The sequence below is a fragment of the Salvelinus alpinus genome, chromosome 22 (genome assembly GCF_045679555.1).
Source record: "Salvelinus alpinus chromosome 22, SLU_Salpinus.1, whole genome shotgun sequence".
Classification (NCBI taxonomy): domain Eukaryota; kingdom Metazoa; phylum Chordata; class Actinopteri; order Salmoniformes; family Salmonidae; genus Salvelinus; species Salvelinus alpinus.
In genome coordinates, this window is record NC_092107.1 from 22,076,752 (window position 1) to 22,097,877 (window position 21,126).

General features: G+C 41.1%; 1 protein-coding gene across 2 annotated transcripts; it reads right to left on the reverse strand.

The window, feature by feature from the left end:
* Positions 1 to 5,013: 5,013 nt before the first annotated feature.
* cldn15lb (claudin 15-like b) lies at positions 5,014 to 15,515 on the reverse strand. 2 transcript variants are annotated; one of them, XM_071359521.1, is made up of 6 exons: positions 15,241 to 15,515; positions 9,270 to 9,512; positions 6,119 to 6,283; positions 5,878 to 5,959; positions 5,627 to 5,740; positions 5,014 to 5,319 (listed from the first exon to the last, which is right to left on the reverse strand). In XM_071359521.1, the coding sequence occupies exons 2-6, from the start codon at positions 9,484 to 9,486 to the stop codon at positions 5,223 to 5,225; spliced, it is 675 nt and encodes a 224-aa protein (XP_071215622.1). In that variant the 5' UTR covers positions 9,487 to 9,512; positions 15,241 to 15,515; the 3' UTR covers positions 5,014 to 5,222. The 2 variants fall into 2 exon arrangements, with proteins under 2 accessions (XP_071215622.1, XP_071215623.1); XM_071359522.1 differs by having other exon boundaries at positions 15,237 to 15,471.
* Between the last annotated feature and the right edge of the window lie 5,611 nt (positions 15,516 to 21,126).

A 21,126-nucleotide genomic window follows, 5' to 3' on the forward strand; every position in this document is an offset into this window, starting at 1 on the left:
GCTAAATTACGAAGAATACACGCAGAGGACACTATTTCCGTACGCCTATGGCCCATAATGCAATTCTTCACTAAATGGGCGTGGCTTCGCAACATTTTCAGATTTGAATAAAATGGCGTTAAAAATGCTGCCGAAGTCCGACGAGAGCGGATACAAATGAATTGCTTTAACTATGACAAATGTTAAGAAAATGTTAAGCAAAGTATTAAAGTAATGCATTTTCATGCATTATTTACACTACACGTTATGTTGGCTACGCTATCCTTACGAACCACATTGCATATCATTACAGCATACCGGTATGTTGGCTACTAATACATTGAACTTGCCATTATATCAACTATAAATATATATTTATTTAACTAGGCAAGTCAGTTAACAAGAACAAATTCTTATTTTCAATGACGGCCTAGGAACAGTGGGTTAACTGCTTTGTTAAGCGGCAGAACGACAGATTTTTACCTTGTCAGCTCGGGGATTCGATCTTGCAACCTTTTAGTTACTAGTCCAATGTTCTAACCACCAGGCTACCTATCTAACTATGCAACGTCTATTGACTTGATTATTCACGTCATTCATAGCTAAGTGGTATAGTCATTTTGCGTTCACAATGGACATAAATTCGCTCTGGCTATCTACTCCGATTTCAGAGCACTCTCGTCTGTGTGCCAGAGTGCAGAATAATTGATGAATTTACGAACGCTCAACACCCGTTTAATATGGCCGGTGTCAGTAAAAGTCGGCAAAAAAAGCATAATTAAATTGTTGCCAGTAGCACAGTTACCAACGCTCTGAATAACATGAAAGCAGTCTAATCAGCTCTGCTATGGCGAGTGAAATGGTCATAATGAGATGTTTTCTCATTTGTGTCGAAGTAGCTAGCTTGTGTGCTTGACTGCAGTGCCATTGTGGTGGTCAGAACCCTACCCCTCGGCCAGTGTGCGCTCTGAACATTCAGAGAGGGGAAACGTTCAGAATTTACGAATGGACAATCTGAAAATGCTCTGAATTTAAGAGCACACTGGCATTCCAGATTGAATTTAAGAACACAAAAATGTCTTGGTAGCAAGAGGTTGAAGAGGTTGCATAGCAACAGAATCAACTTCCGGTAGACAGACGTAACACTAGTATGCTCAACTGAAAGGATACCGTTCGTTTACAGAATACTAAAATGAACTAATAATTCCCGTGTGAATTTCCCGCAGGCTAGACGCTGTGTTGCGGACTGCAAATTTTGTTAACAAAAGAAATAAGTACAGGTACGTAGCTGAGTCACAGATATTTCACCGGATGTATAAATTTGAAGCATCCTCTTGGCATTTCCACTCACTACCAAATATGGCAGTGAGGGAAATCCACTGGCCGGCAGTGGGAGAAGATTGAAAGAGATGGATTTTGGCATTTAGACAGTTTTCTCATCGATGAAACATTTGATCTCAATACAATTTTTTGTTCCCAAAACTAGAATTTGCTATGATTGTCCAAGTTCTGTAGACTGTACCTTTTGCCAAAGTTGTAAAAAAACACATTTATTAGAAGGAGTGCAAAGGCAAATTGAGTTATTGCACACGCGCACTAGGATCTCACTAGCTTGTGCTTGGCTCTGCCCGCCTCCTGGCTTGTTCTGCACAGTATGACTAATTTGTTCCCATTGGAAACGACAGACTGCTGTCTATCTTAGTTTATTCATAAAAATCTTCGTCTGAGTCCGGTACTGGTCTCGATGCAGAGGGTGTGTCGAAAGGAGTGGGTGTGTCAAAAGCGCTCTGCTATAGGTTAGACGCTCTTGATTAAAGGTTTTCCCATTGGTCAATTCCAGACCGTTCTCTACCTGATGTTGCAGAGACTACTGACAGCTGGTTGTTTTGTGCTAATATACTGAACAAAAATATAAACACAACATGTAAAGTGTTGGTTTCATGAGCTGAAATAGAAGATCCCAGAAATTTTCCAAATGCCCCAAAAACCTTATTTCTCTCTAATTTTGTGCACAAATGTGTTTACATCCCTGTTCGTGAGCAGTTTTCCTTTACCAAGATAATCCATCCACCTGACAGGTGTGGCATATCAAGAAGCTAATTAAACAGGATGATCATTACACAGGTGCACCTTGTGCTGTGGACAACAAAAGGCCACTCTAAAATCTGCAGTTTTGTCATACAACACAACGCCACAAATGTCTACATTTTTGAGGGAGCATGTAATTGGCATGCTGGCTGCAGGAATGTCCACCAGAGCTGTTTCCAGATAATTGACTGTTAATATCTCTACCAAAAGTCTTCTCCAACGTCGTTTTAGAGAATTTGGCAGTACGTCCAACCGGCCTCACAACCTCTCCAGGTCCTCCACATCTCGCTTCTTCACCTGCAGAATCATCTGAGGGGGAGTGGATGGGGGTGCTGAGGAGAATTTCTGCCTGTAATAAAGCACTTTTGTGGGGAAAAACTAATTCTGAATAGCTGGGCCTGGTTCCCCAGTGGGTGGGCCTGGCTCCAAAGTGGTTAAGCCTATACCCTCTCAGACCAACCCATGGCTGAGCCCCTGCCCAGTCATGTGAAATCTATAGATTAGGGCCTAATGAATTTATTTATATTGACTGATTTCCTTATATGAACTGTAACTGAAATTGAGTTCAAGTAACACACATCTCAACATCAACTGTTCAGAAGAGACTGTGTGAATCAGGCCTTCATGGTCAAATTGCTGCAAATAAACCACTATTAAAAGACACCAATAAGAGGTAGAGACTTGCTTGGGCCAAGAAACATGAGCAATGGACATTAGACCGGTTGAAATCTGTCCTTTGGTCTGATGAGTCCAAATTTGAGATTTTTGGTTCCAACCGCCGTGTCTTTGTGAGATGCAGAGTAGGTAAACGGATGATCTCTGCATGTGTGGTTCCCACCGTGAAGCATGAATGAGGAGGTGTGATGGTGCTTTGCTGGTGACACTGTCAGTGATTTATTTAAAATTCAAGGCACAGTTAACCAGCATGGCTACCACAGCATTCTGCAGCGATATGCCATCCCATCTGGTTTGCGCTTAGTGGGACTATCATTTGGTTTTCAACAGGACAATGACCCAATAGGCCTCCATGCTGTGTAATAGCTAGTCGACCAAGAAGGAGAGTGATGGAGTGCTGCATCAGACGACCTGGCCTCCACAATCACCTGACCTCCAAAAAGTGCTCAGAACTCCAAGACTGTTGGAAAAGCCTTCCAGGTGAAGCTGGTCGAGAGAATGCCAAGAGTGTGCAAAGCTATCACAAAGACAAGGGGAGGCTACTTTGAAAAATCTAAAATACATTTTGATTTGTTTACCTTTTTAGTTACTAGTTGATTCCATATGTGTTATTTCATAGTTTTGATGTCTTAAAAATTAAGAAAAACCATAGAATGAGTAGATGTCCAAACTTTTGACTGGTACTGTATATATAGTAGTAGTACACCTGAATAATACATAGGATAGAATAGTATATGGACAGCAATAGTTAAATAGGATAGGCCTTGACTAAAATACAGTCTATACATATGAATTGGGTAAAACAGTATGTAAACATGATTAAACTTACCAGTATGCTATGTCTATGTAAATAGGCAGCAGCCTCTAAGGTGCAGGGTTGAGTAACCGGGTGGTAACCGGCTAGTGACATTGACTAAAGTTCAGGGCAGGGTACTGGTTGGAGGCCAGTCTGATGGCCTTGAGATAGATAGATGTTTTTCAGTCTCTCAGTCCCAGCTTTGATGCACCTGTACTGACCTCACCTTCTGAATTTCTTCAGCCTCGCTGTTGCGCCTTCACCACACTGTCTGTGTGGGTGGATCATTTAAGATTGTCAGTGATGTGTACACCAAGGAACGTGAAGCTTTCCACCTAGTCCACTGCGGCCCTGTCGATGTGGATGGGGGCGTGCTCCCTCTGCTGTTTCCTGAAGTCCACGATCAGCTCCTTTGTTTTGTTGACGTTGAGGGAGAGGGTATTACCTCTGTAAGCCCATCATGCACATTCAGAGTTTAGCAGCACTCAGTCCACTCTTGTTATAGCGTCATGAAACATAGTCCCCCATCGGACTCCACACTGAAATAAAAATAACAATTAGCTAATTGCCAATGTCAGGCTGGGTATGTAGCTCTATGGCTGCATTTAGTCAGGCATCCCAATTCTGATATTTTTTCCACTGGTCGTTTGACCTTATTTATTCTAGCCTATAGATTATCAAATGATTGACTTCATATATTTCAATTAAAAAATCTACTTTGCATAAAAAAAATTGGAATGCTTATTGGTATTTTCAACAACAGTCTTCTGAAACCAGACAGTGGTCATGCTGGTTAAATGGCAGTTGGTGGACAGTGATGTTCAAACATGTTTTTATTATAGAACCTTAAGGTTTGAACCTTTTTCTGAAAAGGGTTCTTTCATTTTTACCAAATAACCAAAAGGTTCTATCTAGAACTCTAAATAACCTTTTTTTTTTTCTAAGAGTGTGGTTCAAGCCCAGTCAGAGGCAAGTTGAGGAAGGAAGTGAAACAGGTCATTTAGCACAGTGACACGGGTTACATTAATCAATTATTTTACCTTGTCTGAAGTAGTCCAACTGTAGATTTGTACAACAGATTCTGACCCAAGTATCTGGGTTAGACACATATCAGATGAAATGTTAAATAGTAAATAACAGAATATAATTGTTTTTATTTTGAGTGGAGTATTTATTTAAATGTCCAGCAGGAAGCTGAGCGATCACAAGACATTACTTGAACATATGGCTGTAGTCAGTTTCGAATCACAGGATTGACTATAAAATTCAGGTAAGTACTGTATTTGATGCTTACCCACTGGCGACACACTGGTTGAATCAACGTTGTTTCCACGTCATTTCAATGAAATTACGTTGAACCAATGTGGATTAGACGTCAGTGCCCAGTGGGTATCTTATCCATTCATTTGGAGTTGTGGCATAGCTTATCTTTTCCATTCATTTGGATATCCAATATCAATAAAACAATAATCATCAACAGAACAATGTTTTTATTTCAATACATTGGAAAGTAATAAACATTGCATTAATATTCACAGTGACTCAACTCAAGACAACAAAAACAAAACAAACAAAAATATATAATGGCACATTCAAACCAGTAAATTCACACTTCGGTGAAGAAACAAATGGAAACAGACAAACAAACAATTACATTGAAAAAAAACAAACATTTTAAACTGCTTTAAACATAAGCTTTTGAACTCCCAGACTCTGACACAGGTGCTGCCCTGTAGATCTGTTGTCCACCACTTGTTTTGGAGTAGTTGTATGAATATCCCCTGTAAGACAAGCAGGGTACAATAGATTGGACAACAATGATTTCTTTGACTAGCTCATGTAACAGATGGGAAATCGCTAGCTGACTAGTGTTGGCTAGCCTATCACCTGCCTTGAGACCTGAGATAGTGTTGTCCTCACTTTTTACAACCAAGACCATGGTTTTGGTAGGATAATGGTTAGCTTGCCAATAACTTTGGGAGTAGGAAGTGTCTTTGGGTGCATCCCAAATGGACCAGAGCCCTATAGTGCACTATATAGGGATTAGGGTGCAATTTGGGACTCAACTTTGTGAATGCAATTACTCACCCTGTGGTTGGTCCTGGTGGACCCCTCTTACAGGAACAGCAGAGCATGACCCCACCTAGAATGGCCAAACAGGCAGCTCCCCAACCCATGTATAGACCTGCACCCAGTTCAAACCTAATGGACAGAGAATTAAAAGGTTTTTGTGAAATAGGTATTAATTGATTGATGTGACCTGACCGGGAAAAACTCTTGGCCCTAATTTGACCGCCAATTTGCAGGCAGTACTTTCAGCTTTTGGGATGTGTATTCACCTTACTCCTGCAAAGAATGGATCATGGAACTCCTGCACCACCCGTGCAGCGTACCATGACACAGCAGTCAAGGTGGAAAGACCTGCAGGAGAAGCAGATTGAGATGGTTGATAAACAGCAGAAGAAAGAGAGATGCGGAGTGGGGGGGGGGGGGGGGAAGAAGAGAGAGAGATTGGTACTAAGATTTAGAGGAGAACTGAATAAAGATGATGATGCTGGCAGTTGGGAGTTGGGGACACACCTGATAAGATGAACATGCTTCCGCCTGTCAGAGCGATTTTGCCCTTGGCCTGTTCAGAAGTGCTGCCGATCTTTGTGCATTTCAGCCCCAGCACTGAGACAATGATGGACGCTAGACCCAGGAGCAGAGCGATGATCATCAGGGCTCGACATGCCTGTATGTAGCCTGAACACAGGAAGCGACAGAGTTCCAGTCAACGACAGACATTGGATCGATAGAGAGCCTGAGTAGACTGAGACTTGGAGAGGGAGGGAAATGTGCTCAACTCTATCCTCTTGCTTGTCTAACAACACACACACGCACTGAAGAAGGCATAGCAGAAACGTTTGCAGGGTGTACTAGTGGGACATGTTGCCTAAAGAAAATAAACAGACTTCAATTGCTGCTATCAAGCGAGTGCTGGTGGCCTTTTTTAATTGTTAGACACTGCTAAAGGCTGATATCAACTTCCTGTATGTCGCCTACAAAACAGACAAATGGAGGCTTTAACTCTGATGTAGCATGGGTCTAAGAGACATAACTGTACCAATACATGGATCATTCATGTTTGCTGAAGAGACACTCAATTGAAAATATGAAGACATTGTGTTCCTCTAATTCTTAAAACATTTGGCAACATCAGGAATCTAACAAAACTGACTATTTAAGGCTGTTGTATGTAATTGATTGACCTTTACACAGAAAAACCGCATCACATAACATTAACCATTTGAGTTGGCCAGTGACATAGAAAAGCAGGAAACGTTTCCCTTTAGAGTTCCCTTTGACCAGGGATGTCAATCTAATTTGCCGATATTGTTTGGGACAGGTTTTGAAGATTATCTATTGGTCCAGTTTGGAAGTAGTAGTCAGTCCAGTACCTACCAGGCAGAGCGAGCAGAGACTCAAAGTCTTTGCAGTTCCTAATGCCGGCGCTGTTCTCGGCACACGAGTGAAATAGATTCTGGAACTGGCGTGTGGATATGATGACACTGCCAGACACCGAGGACAACTTCCAGTAGTCATTGGCTAGTGAGGAGCCGGTGAGCAGCCAGCTTGCCACGCACAACAAAAACCCAGTTAGTTCCACTGCCGTCGACATGATCACCCAGAGCACACACACACAGGTGTGGGAAAAGGCTTCTAAACTCTTGAGGTTGAAACCCTCAGTCACACAGGATGATTGAAAATGGCCTCACGAGATATGCGAGTTATTCTATGTCCTTGCTCGGTCTCCAATGTGCTGGATGTCTGTTGTCTTGTTTCAAATGCAGAGAACTTTAGTCTATGCACAGGGGTTGTAAAGCAATGAGAGGCGTGTAAAAACCAGAGAGTCTTCACCTATAAGGTGACGGTGACCAGGGTTTAGGGCTTAGGTGTGGTCTAAGGAGATAAACAATATGACAGATTGGTTCATCGAAATTGGTTTAGATTGGTTCATCGAAAGCGATGACACCCACCCTGACCCACTGTTTGACTTTCTCAACTATTAAATCAGGAGTTTCACAATAGATACAGTACCTGCCATTGGTGTTTGCCATTGGTGTCTCCTTAGAATATTCAGGTTAGACAATACTCTTTTAATATCTCTCTCTGTAACAATGAAAGCACTCTGACCTTTGGTGGTGGGGTGACTATGGTTCTGACTACAGTTCTTCATTCTTATGAATGTGTGGTTATCTAGGAGTCTGTTGCAGTGTCATAGAGGCATACACATAATGTCTACATATCTTACATTACTCATATCACATGTATATACTGTATTGAGACCCAATCACTGGACACTTTAATAAATGGATCACTAGTCACTTTAAACATTACCACTTTAAATAATGCCACTTTAGTAATGTTTACATATCTTACATTACTCATATCACATGTATATACTGTATTTTATATAATCTACTGCACCTTGCCTATGGCCATCGCTCATCCATATATTTATATGTACATATTCTCATTCACCCCTTTAGATTTGTGTGTATTAGGTAGTTGTTGGGAATTGTTAGATTATTTGTTAGATATTACTGCACTGTTGGAACTAGAAGCACAAGCATTTCGCTACGCTCACATTAACATCTGCTAACCATGTGTATGTGACCAATAACATTTGATTTGATTTGACACACACACACACAATGAAAGGAAACCAAGGTCAGTGTGACTGTCAATGATTGACCGAGCGATGATACAATGATACTTGTGCAATTTACAACCCCTATTACCTTCATGGCCTGAAACTAAGACCATATGGCCTGCATACCTCAGTGTGGTGGTCGACAGTTGAAAGTGACAGTCACGTAGGTAAGGAAGTAAAAAATACTACCGTACTACGTTGTCAATATGAGAACAGCTTCAAAAAGTCCTGCTTAGACTTTGGCTGTCCTAATATGGACACTGTACTACAGGCCTACTATAATTGATTTCACAGATACTCTATGTCAGTCTCATCTACACAATACTTTTGTTATGTAAATACTTCAGATCTTTTCTCAGTTTAATGAATTTGTGTTGTATGGACAATTATCAAAACAGCACAGTCACTTTAGACAAGGGTAAAACTACATCAAGTATTTTAATCAGCAGCCAATATCTAACTGCTGGGTCACTCTTGGCTGGAATTGAATCGAAAACCACCATTGCAATGTTTACACAGTGCTTTTGCCCACAAACTACTGTCCGTGCATACATACTACTCATTTTGGAACTTGACGGCATCTACCAGTATGTTTATGTGATAACCGAAGTAGATGTTTACAACATTCAAAGATTTGTATTTGATCATAGAAAAATAAATCCTGGCAGGGCAATCTGTAAGCAAATTTTTTACTTTTAAATGAATAACATAAACCCATAGATTTTTTGAAGACTACAAATTATAAATGCCTCATGAGCTTAGTTCAACTGTCGTACTCCATCAGAACCCAAAATATGTTTTTTTAAACAATGTAATTGCAAACAAAGACTATATAGCCTCAAAACATGGTTAAAACTATAGTTTGGATGGTCAGTCCTTGAATCCACAGCTCTGTCTTTGAATTTGAAAGTGGTTACATTTCTCTAACACCATTCCTCAGCTGTTTATTAATACCATTTTAGCTGTTGTTTAAACTACAGATTGCCCTTAATACTGCATGTGAGTATTGCACTGAGCCCTGCATGTGTCTCTCACCTGGTAGCCCCAGTACAGTCTTGTACCTCTGGCACTGCACAGAGCCCAGGGACGTGGCTGCGCAGGACATCCACAAGCCCTCGAACTGCCAGTTGCTGGTTGTGACAGCCCCAGAATGGCTGCGTACCCTCCAGGAATGGGAATTAGTGCAGCTGTTCTCCAGACACCAGCCAATCACCCCTAAAGACAGACCCAGGACCTGGAAGGCTAAAAGCATGGTGGTCCGTCCTGCCGGCTGATTTACTGGGAAGAGAGAAGCCACAACAAACTATTTTTGTTTTGTATTAGTTATGTAGTGTTAACTATATTCCAGTAGGCAAAACTGGTTGCACTGTCTTCAATATGATATATTGTATGTCATCATGGTCAGTTTGTATGACAGTTGTATAAGGAAGTTTTGTTCATTTGGATAGGCTCATCAGTCATTTTATCTGGGCAGGCAAATCATCTAGGATACGTAGAGCAATACTTCAAAGAAGGAGACAAGATGGAGGATTGGCACTTCCAAATTTACTGCTTTACTATTGGGCAGGCAATATTCAAAAGATTATGGTCTGGTGTAATGCTCTAGGTACCAACTGGTGCTCATTAGAGGCACACTCCTGCCAATCATCCTCCCTTTCTGCTCTTGCTTGTGCCCCACTGTCCCTGTGTCCTTCAAAGTATACGGGAAACCCCATTGTGCACTCTACTTTGAAGATCTGGAGACAATTTCGTCAACATTTTAGACTTCTGCTCCTTCTCTTCTAAACCCTATCTGTATCAACCACCTATTTATACCCTCCAAACACCAAATCAAAATCAAATCAAATGTATTTATATAGCCCTTCTTACATCAGCTGATATCTCAAAGTGCTGTACAGAAACCCAGCCTAAAACCCCAAACAGCAAGCAATGCAGGTGTAGAAGCACGGTGGCTAGGAAAAACTCCCTAGAAAGGCCAAAACCTAGGAAGAAACCTAGAGAGGAACCAGGCTATGAGGGGTGGCCAGTCCTCTTCTGGCTGTGCCGGGTGGAGATTATAACAGAACATGGCCAAGATGTTCAAATGTTCATAAATGACCAGCATGGTCAAATAATAATAATCACAGTAGTTGTCGAGGGTGCAGCAAATCAGCACCTCAGGAGTAAATGTCAGTTGGCTTTTCATAGCCGATCATTAAGAGTATCTCTACCGCACCAGGCGTTTTGTGGCGTGAGAGAGGTTTGGTTTGTTTCGAAGATGTATTTTTAGATGGGAAGTTTGTCAGTTTTAATGATCTCGTAGCTAAATCTAATCTTGCTCATTCTAATCTTTTCCGCTATTTTCAAACCCATAACTTTGTTCGCTCTCATTTTCCCACCTTTCCTCAACTACCTCCCAAGACGTTGCTAGAGGAGATTTTATCCATCCCGTGGAATCGGCAAAGTCGGATTTCTAGATTATATGACATTATGCTGTCCCCTGAACCCTCTCAAATAAACAAAATCAAGACAGACTGGGGTAGTGAACTTGAACTTGACCTTGCAGATGACTGGTGGGAGGAGGCTCTTCTAAGGGTTAACTCCATATCCTCATGTGCTCGGGTTAAGTTTCATTCAGTTCGAAGTCTTGCACAGAATTCACTACATCAAAGAAAAACGAAGTAAACTCCTCCCAGACACGAATGACACGTGATAGATGTTCATTCACTCCTGCAGACTACACCCATATGTTTTATTTGTCTTCTAAGCTGTCTGAGTATTGGTCATCCTTTTAAAAATACTCTCTCGAAAATTCTAGATATTGACCTGCAGCCTCGTCCTCTAATAGCTATATTTGGAGTTCCATCTTTGTTGCCTAGTCTCACTAAAAGTAAAGCGGACGTTGTAGCGTTTGCCTCCCTTATAGCCCTCCAGCAGATCTTGCTTAACTGGAAATCCTTCAAACCTCCCAATGCATCATCCTGGTTGAAAGATCTGTCTTTTCTACACTTAGAACAAATGATATACACTCTGAGAAGATGTACTGATAACCTTTTCTTGAGACGGCAGCCTTTAATTTCCTTCTATTGATCAGTTTCCTTCTATTGATCAGGAGTAAGAATTTTGGCCAACGGGATACGGGAGGGTGTGGGTAGGAAGGGATAGCATGTTGTGATATTTTTTATTTTTGTGTTTGTATATGTGTGTATGTGTACTTGTGTGCATATTTATATATTATTATTTCCAATCGTACATTTGTTATATTTTTGTATGCATGCTGCTTTTGTTTGTTAAAGGGAGGGAGTTGTTTCAATAAGTATAGGGGGATAAAAGGATGTATCTGTTCAATTTGTAATTTGTATTTCTTTATATGTCCTATAAAAACATATAAAAAAAGGGGGGGGGTTTTGATCAAGTATTTTCCTGGTTGCTAAAACCACGTTATCTGAACCACCAACCATTTGCCTTCAGCAAATATTTATACCCCTTGATTTACAGCCTGAATTCAAAACAGATTAAATATTTATTTTTTCTCACCCATCTACACACTATACCCCATAATGACAAAGTTAAAATATGTTTTAAATATTGTTAGCAAATTTATTGAAAATGAAATATTACATTTCCATAAGTATTCACACCCCTGAGTTAATACTTTGCAGAAGCACCTTTGATGGTGATTACAGCTTTGAGTCGTCTTGGGTATGTCTGTATCAGCTTAGTACATTTGGATTTGGGGATTTTCTCCCATTCTTCCTTGCAGTTTTTCTGGGGAGTGGGGAGTGGCGGTGAACAATTACATTCAAGTCTTTCGACAGATTTTCAATGGGATTCAAGTATGGGCTTTGACTGGGCCACTCAAGAACTTTCACATTATTGTTTGGAAGCCATTCCAGCATTGATTTTGCTGTATGCTTGGGGTCATTGTCCTGTTGGAACGTAAACCTTGCCCCCCAGGCAAAGGTCGTTTGCACTCTGAAGCAGGTTCTCATCAAGGATTTGCCTGTATTTGGCCCCATTCATTGTTCCCATCTATCCTTACCAGTCTCCCAATCCCTGCTGGTGAAAAGCATCCCCATAGCATGATGCTGCCACCACCATGCTTCATGGTAGAGATGGTGTTAGACGAGTGATGAGCTGTGCCTGGTTTTCTCCAGACATAGCGCTTTGCATTCAGGCCAAAGAGTTACATTTTTGTCTCATCTTTTGCCTTATGATCTCAGTCTTTCACATGCCTTTTTGCAGACACCAGGCGAGCAATCTTGTGCCTTTTTTCGCAGGAGTAGCGTCCGTCTGGCCACTCTCACATAAAGCCCAGATTGGTGAAGTGCTGTAGAGACTGTTGTCCTTCTGGCAGGTTCTCCCATCTCAGCCAAGGAACTCTAGAGTGGTCATTGGGTTCTTGGTCACCTCCCTAACCAAGGTCCTTCTTGCCCAGCTCTAGGCAGAGTCCATATTTTTCCCATTTCCCAATGATGGAGACCACTGTGCTCTTGGAAACTTTCAACACTAGAAATTGTTTTACACCTGTCCCCAGATATACAATTCAAGTCGGAAGTTTACATACACCTTAGCCAAATACATTTAAACTCAGTTTTTCAAAATTCCTGACATTTAATCCTAGTAAAAATTCCCTGTCTAAGGTCAGTTAGGATCACCACTTTATTTTAAGAATGTGAAATGTCAGAATAATAGTAGAGCGAATGATTTATTTCAGCTTTTATTTCTTTCATCACATTCCCTGTGGGTCAGAAGTTTACATACACTCAATTAGTATTTGGTAGCGTTGCCTTTAAATTGTTTAACTTGGGTCAAATGTTTCGGGTAGCCTTCCACAACCTTCCAACAATAAGTTGGGTGAATTTTGGCCCATTCCTCCTGACAGAGCTGGTGTAACTGAGTCCGGTTTGTAGGCCTCCTTGCTCGCATACGCTTTTTCAGTTCTGCCCACACATTTTCTATAGGTTTGAGGTCAGGGCTTTGGGGAGGCCACTGCAATACCTTGACTTTGTTGTCATCAAGCCATTTTGCCACAACTTTGGAAGTATGCTTGGGGTCATTGTCCATTTGGAAGACCCATTTGTGACCAAGCTTTAACTTCCTGACTGATGTCTTGAGATGTTGCTTCAATATATCCACATAATTTTCTTGCCTCATGATGCCATCTATTTTGCGAAGTGCACCAGTCCCTCCTGCAGCAAAGCACCCCCACAACATGATGCTTCCATCCCCGTGCTTCACGGTTGGGATGGTGTTCTTCGGCTTGCAAGCATTCCCCTTTTTCCTCCAAAGATAACGATGGTCATTATTGCCAAACAGTTCTATTTTTGTTTCATCAGACCAGAGGACATTTCTCCAAAAAGTATGATCTTTGTCCCCATGTGCAGTTGCAAACCATAGTCTGGCTTTTTTATGGCAGTTTTGGAGCAGTGGCTTCTTCCTTGCTGAGCGACCTTTCAGGTTATGTCGATATAGGACTTGTTTTACCGTGGATATAGATACTTTTATACCTTTTTCCTCCAGCATCTTCACATGGTGCTTTGCTGTTGTTCTGGGATTGATTTGCACTTTTCACACCAAAGTACATTAATCTCTAGGAGACAGAACGCGTCTCCTTCCTGAGCGGTATGACGGCTGCGTGGTCCCATGGTGTTTATACTTTTGTACTATTGTTTGTACAGATAAACATGGCACCTTCAGGCGTTTGGAAATTGCTCCCAAGGATGAACCAGAATTGTGGAGGTCTACAATTTGTTTTCTGAGGTCTTGGCTGATTTCTTTTGATTTTCCCATGATGTCAAGCAAAGAGTCACTGAGTTTGAAGGTAGGCCCTGAAATACATCCACAGGTACACCTCCAATTGACTCAAATTATGTCAATTAGCCTATCAGAAGCTTCTAAAGCCATGACATAATTTTCTGGAATGTTCCAAGCTGTTTAAAGGCACAGTTAACTTAATGTATGTAAACTTCTGACCCACTGGAATTGTGATACAGTGAATTATAAGTGAAATAATTGGTCTGTAAACAATTGTTGGAAAAATGACTTGGCATGCACAAAGTAGATGTCCTAACCGACTTGCCAAAACTATAGTTTGTTAACAAGAAATTTGTGGAGTGGTTGAAAAACAAGTTTTAATGAGTCCAACCTAAGTGTATGTAAACTTCTGACTTCAACTGTATTTTATGTCTCATCACAATTCTCTCTCGTAGATCTACGGGCAGTTCCTTGGGGTTCATGGTATAGTTCCTGTTCTGACATGCACTGTCAGAACTTATACAGACAGGTGTGTTTCTTTCTAAATCATGTCCAAACAATTGAATTGGCCACAGGTGGACTCCAAGTTGTAGTGACATCAAGGATGATCAAAGCAAATTGGATGTACCCAAGTTCAAAGGGATGTGAATATTTATGTAAATTTGATATTTTTGTATTTAATTTTCAATAAATTTGCTAAAAATGTTAAAAACATGTTTTCACTTTGTCATTATGGGATATTGTATGTCAATGTGAGAGAAAAAACATATTTAATCAATTTTGATACAACAAAATGTGGAATAAGTCAAGGGGTATGAATACTTTCTGAAGGCATGAAAAAGGCATCTTTACCTGGTTGTAACAGACATCAGATGGTTGTAAACTGATTATATGTCTTCTCAACCAGAAAACCAGTTTACAAACACAAAAGCATGTAATGGGGACATGGTTCACCATTTTCCCCCAGCTGGGTAGTGTGAACCTATCAGTGCTTCAGGGGAAATATATTATTAAGTCACGAACTAAATCTATCTTTAGTAAAGTGATCGAATGGAAGGAACATTGAAAGTTTTCACTTTAGCAAATCAAACAACAGTTCAATTCAAAATGTCCAATTGTGTATAACATTGATCAATTTAAACTCAATCCATCTAAAATGTTTAGAGAAATCTAATAGCAAGGAATTGAATTATTTGCTAAGACTATGTTACACCATCCTGTATAAACCAATCTCAAACAAAGAAATGGAAAATTAAACCAATGTACCTACTGTTTCTGTGATGAGAATGACTTGAACTTTCGGTCTTTGTTGCGGTGTCTACTGTGCTGTTGAGTGGTATTTTGTATCCTCTGTTGTTCGAGTCTAGTTTGTGTTTCTATCCACTTGTTCTATTCAGGTGTTTAAAATCAGTTGTCTGTTTCCCTGGTTGGCTATGGAATAGGTAAGATGGAGGAAGAGAAAGTGAAGGGTATTTTTTGGAACAGAGGCTGTGGTCCCACTGAGGCGATATTTGGGTATCGGGTGGATCAATGACCCTTCAAAACGAACTCCCACTATGAGCACACATGCTCACCTCTGCACGTGGCCTACTACTCTCCCCCAGAGCTGCACTGTGGGTTTAATGGGTTGCGTCCCAAATGGCACCTCATTCCCTATATCTTGCACTACTTTGGTCCAAACCTCAAGAACCTTACGCACGAACACACTGAGAAGAAACACATCTAAAACTCAGAGAAACTACTGTTCACTTAATCAAACACACAATCGCATTATACACCAGGGTCAATTCCCATTTAAACTTTGTGAAGTGAAATTCACAACAAAAATAAAACGGCACCTTTTTAATTCTTGACTTTTGAATGAATTTAAATGGAATTGAACCAAACCCTGTGATACACAGTTAAGGGCACAATGATACAGAGTTACGGTCAAAATGACTAAGGGTTCATCCCAAATGGCAACCTATTCCCTATACATGTATAGTGCACTACTTTTGACCAGAGTCCTATGCGCCCTGGTCTAAAGTAGTCCCCTATAAAGGGAACAGGGTGCTTTTTGGGAAGCACTTTTAAAGGAGAATCTCCTTCTGAGCAAAAGACAACGGTGATAATTTGCTAAATACTGTTTTGACACTGACGGCAGCATAAACATTGGCCATTCTCATCCATTTTTACAAGTATCACAAATGGGGTTAAAGTGAGTCTAGAGGAAGAAGAAATGAGAGAAGACTTCCTCTCCTCATCTATAAACCTTAACAGACACAGTGTCTCTGGCTTTTTCCCCAATGACCGTTTGTGGACTTTGGTCATTTTCTTTTTTTTATGTTACATCAATATCCTAACCCACCAGCACCAAAGCTACAGTGAATCCCAGATGACCATTTAAGCCCAAAATGCTTAAAAAGCTAAATTCAAATGCCTGTTTATGCCAATTTCCAATTAATATGACATCATGAAACACCAAAAAGGCACATGACTTCTGATAAAAGCATGAGTAACTTCCCTCCTGTATCCAGATGACAGTGATTCAGCAGTACAAAGCCTGCCCAACTGTATCTGTAATTCCTGCTACTGAAAAGCTTTATGGCTTAGTTAATGGCTTACTGGTGGGGGAAGGACTGAAGAGGGAGCAAAGTCCATCACCTTTCTCAGTTTGATAAACATGCGGCACTTTTAGTGAAATAGTAAATAGAAATGCAATCCTACCATGGTAAATACAGTAGAAATGGACAGATCACAGTAGAGCCATAGCCTGGAACACAAGACGCATTTTTAATTTTTTTAAATAAACCTTTTATTTGGTTCCAATAACAAACAAAAATGATTAAATCAAAAACAAATATTCCTGTGCATACACTGAATCTATAAAACATTAAAGAACTGCTCTTTCCATGACAGACTGACCAGGTGAAAGCCATGATCCCTTCATGTCACTTGTTAAATCCACTTCAAATCGGTGTAGATGAAGGGGAGGTTAAATAATACTTTTTAAGCCTCGAGACAATTGAGACATGGATTGTGTGTGTGTGCCATTCAGAGGGTGAATGGGCAAGCAAAAGATTTAAGTGCCTTTAAAAACGGGGTATGGTTGTAGGTGCCAGGCACCATGGTTTGTGTCAAGAACTGTAATGCTGCTGGGTTTTTCACGCTCAACAGTTTCCCGTGTGTATCAAGAATGGTCCACCACCCAAAGGACATCCAGACAACTTGACAACTGTGGCCAGCATTTCTGTGGTACGCTTTCAACACCTTGCAGAGTCCATGCCCGACAAATTGAGACTGTTCTGAGGTTAAAGGGTTTGGGAGGTTGTTAATGGTTTGTATACTCAGTGTTTAAGTCCATTATCTTCCATTTTCATAGCTGGATGAAATTATAAACAAGAGGTGCGAAACAAACACCATCATTTCACACGCAAAAATAAAAACATTTGGGGTGTGCAGAGGTCAGAGAATAATGAGTCTTGACTGTAGACATCATATACACGTGTATCATATAAAACAAATGTAGATGTGACGTCATTGGTTTTGACACTGTACAGTGCATTTGTAAAGTATTCAGACTCCTTCACCTTTTCCACATTTTGTTACAGCCTTATTCTAAAATGGATTAAATAACCCCCCCCAATCAATCTACACACGGACTAGTAACCGAAAGATTGCAAGTTCAAATCCCCATGCTGACAAGGTACAAATCTGTCGTTCTGCCCCTGAACAAGGCAGTTAACCCATTGTTCCTAGGCCGTCATTGAAAATAAGAATTTGTTCTTAACTGACATCCTTAGTTAAAAGTAAAAAAATAAAACTAATAAACACAATACCCCATAATGACAAAGAAAAAAATAGGCCAAGACATTTTTGCAAATGTATTACAAATTTTAAAAAACAAATGCCATACTTACATAAGTATTCAGACCCTTTGCTATGAAACTCGAAATTGAGCTCAGATGCATCCTGTTTCCATTGATCATCCTTGAGATCTTTCTACAACTTGATTGGAGGCAAATTCAAATTGTAGTAAATTCAATTGATTGGGAAAGGAACACCTGTCTATAAAAAAAAGGTCCCACAGTTGAGAGTGCATGTCAAAGGAAAAACCAAGCCATGAGTTCGAAGGAATTGTCTGTAGAGCTCCGAGACAGGATTGTGTTGAGTCTCAGATGTGGGGAAGGGTACCAAAACATTTCTGCAGCATTGAAGGTCCCCAATAACACAGTGGCTTCCATCATTCTTAAGTGGAAGAAATTTGGAACCACCAAGACTCTTCTTAGAGCTGGCCACCCGGCCAAACTGAGCAATCGGGGGAGAAGGGCCTTGGTCAGGGAGGTGACCAAGAACCTGATTGGAGCTCCTCTGTGGAGAAGGGAGAGACAACCATCTCTAGAGCATTCCACCAATCAGGCCTTTATGGTAGAGTGGCCAGATGGAAGCCACATGATAGCCAACTTGGAGTTTGCCAAAAGAAACCTAAATCACTCTCAGACCATGAGAAACAATATCCTCTGATCTGATGAAACCAAGATTTAACTCTTTGGCCTTGTCACGCCTGGAGGAAACCTGGCACCTGAAGCATTGTGGGTTGGCAGCATCATACTGTGGGGATGTTTAAAAGCGGCAAGGACTAGGAGACTAGTCAGGATCAAGGGAAAGATGAACGGAGCAAAGTACAGAGAGATCCTTGATGAAAACCTGCTCCAGAGTGCTCAGGACCTCAGACTGGGGGCTTAGGTTAACTTTCCATCAGGACAACGACCCTAAGCACACAGCCAAGAAAACACAGGAGTGGCTTCGGGACAAGTCTCTGAATGTCCTTGAGTGGCCCAGCAAGAGCCCGGACTTGAACCTGATCGAACAACTCTGTAGAGAACTGAAAATAGATGTGCAGTAACGCTCCCCATCCACTCTGACAGAGATTGAGAGGATGTGCAGAGAACGGGAGAAACTCCCCAAATACAGGTGTGCCAAGCTTCTAACGTCATACCCAAGTAGACTCGAGGCTATAATCGCTGCCAAAACTGTGTCAACAAAGTTCTGAGTAAAGGGTCTGCATACCTATGTAAATGTGATTTTTTTTACTTCCAATATATTTGCATAAATGTTGTTTTTTTAAACTAACTTTTTGCTCTGTCATTATGGCGTATTGTGTGTGTAGATTGATGAGAAGAAAAAACGATTTAATCAATTTTAGAATAAGGCTGTAACGTAACAAAACGTGAAAAAAGTCAAGGGGTCTGAATACTTTCCGAATGCAATGTAGCTCTCTAGCAATCCCCTGTACTGACAGTGGGAGGGGTTTCGTGATCGTATGGTTTTCGTATCTTAGGGTTTAGTCCTCCACCTCAGCATTTGGGGAGATAATGGTGACCTGTAGACTCCCGGGTCCGTATTCACCTACAGTGAGGGAAAAAAGTATTTGATCCCCTGCTGATTTTGTACGTTTGCCCACTGACAAAGAAATGATCAGTCTATAATTTTAATGGTAGGTTTATTTGAACAGTGAGAGACAGAATATCAACAAAAAAATCCAGAAAAACGCATGTCAAAAATGTTATGAATTGATTTTCATTTTAATGAGGGAAATAAGTATTTGACCCCTCTGCAAAACATGACTTAGTACTTGGTGGCAAAATCCTTGTTGGCAATCACAGAGGTCAGACGTTTCTTGTAGTTGGCCACCAGGTTTGCACACATCTCAGGAGGGATTTTGTCCCACTCCTCTTTGCAGATCTTCTTCAAGTCATTAAGGTTTCGAGGCTGACGTTTGGCAACTCGAACCTTCAGCTCCCTCCACAGATTTTCTATGGGATTAAGGTCTGGAGACTGGCTAGGCCACTCCAGGACCTTAATGTTCTTCTTCTTGAGCCACTCCTTTGTTGCCTTGGCTGTGTGTTTTGGGTCATTGTCATGCTGGAATACCCATCCACGACCCATTTTCAATACCCTGGCTGAGGGAAGGAGGTTTTCACCCAAGATTTGACGGTACATGGCCCCGTCCATCGTCCCTTTGATGCGGTGAAGTTGTCCTGTCCCCTTAGCAGAAAAACACCCCCAAAGCATAATGTTTCCACCTCCATGTTTGACGGTGGGGATGGTTTCTTGGGGTCATAGGCAGCATTCCTCCTCCTCCAAACACGGCAAGTTGGGTTGATGCCAAAGAACTCCATTTTGGTCTCATCTGACCACAACACGTTCACCCAGTTGTCCTCTGAATCATTCAGATGTTCATTGGCAAACTTCAGACGGGCATGTATATGTGCTTTCTTGAGCAGGGGGACCTTGCGGGCGCTGCAGGATTTCAGTCCTTCACGGCATAGTGTGTTACCAATTGTTTTCTTGATGACTATGGTCCCAGCTGCCTTGAGATCATTGACAAGATCCTCCTGTGTAGTTCTGGGCTGATTCCTCACCGTTCTCATGATCATTGCAACTCCACAAGGTGAGATCTTGCATGGAGCCCCAGGCTGAGGGAGATTGACAGTTCTTTTGTGTTTCTTCCATTTGCGAATAATCACAGAAACTGTTGTCACCTTCTCACCAAGCTGCTTGGCGATGGTCTTGTAGCCCATTCCAGCCTTGTGTAGGTCTACAATCTTGTCCCTGACATCCTTGGAGAGCTCTTTGGTCTTGGCCATGGTGGAGAGTTTGGAATCTGATTGATTGATTGCTTCTGTGGACAGGTATCTTTTATACAGGTAAGAAACTGAGATTAGGAGCACTCCCTTTAAGAGTGTGCTCCTAATCTCCGTTCGTTACCTGTATGAAAGACACCTGGGAGCCAGAAATCTTTTTGATTGAGAAGGGGTCAAATACTTATTTCCCTCATTAAAATGCAAATCAATTTATAACATTTTTGACATGCATTTTTCTGGATATTTTTGTTGTTATTCTGTCTCTCACTGTTCAAATAAACCTACCATTAAAATTATAGACTGATCATTTCTTTGTCAGTGGGCAAACGTACAAAATCAGCAGGGGATCAAATACTTTTTTCCCTCACTGTATAATCATTATGATCTAAAAGGCTCATCTAATCCTAGATCAACACTGTGAATACAGGCCAGTGTAACTCAACAGTGTGTCCTCTCCTCTTCTCTCAAAAACACACAAAATCCCTGCATTATTATGTAGTGTGTGTGTGAGAGAGAAAGCGAGAGAGCAC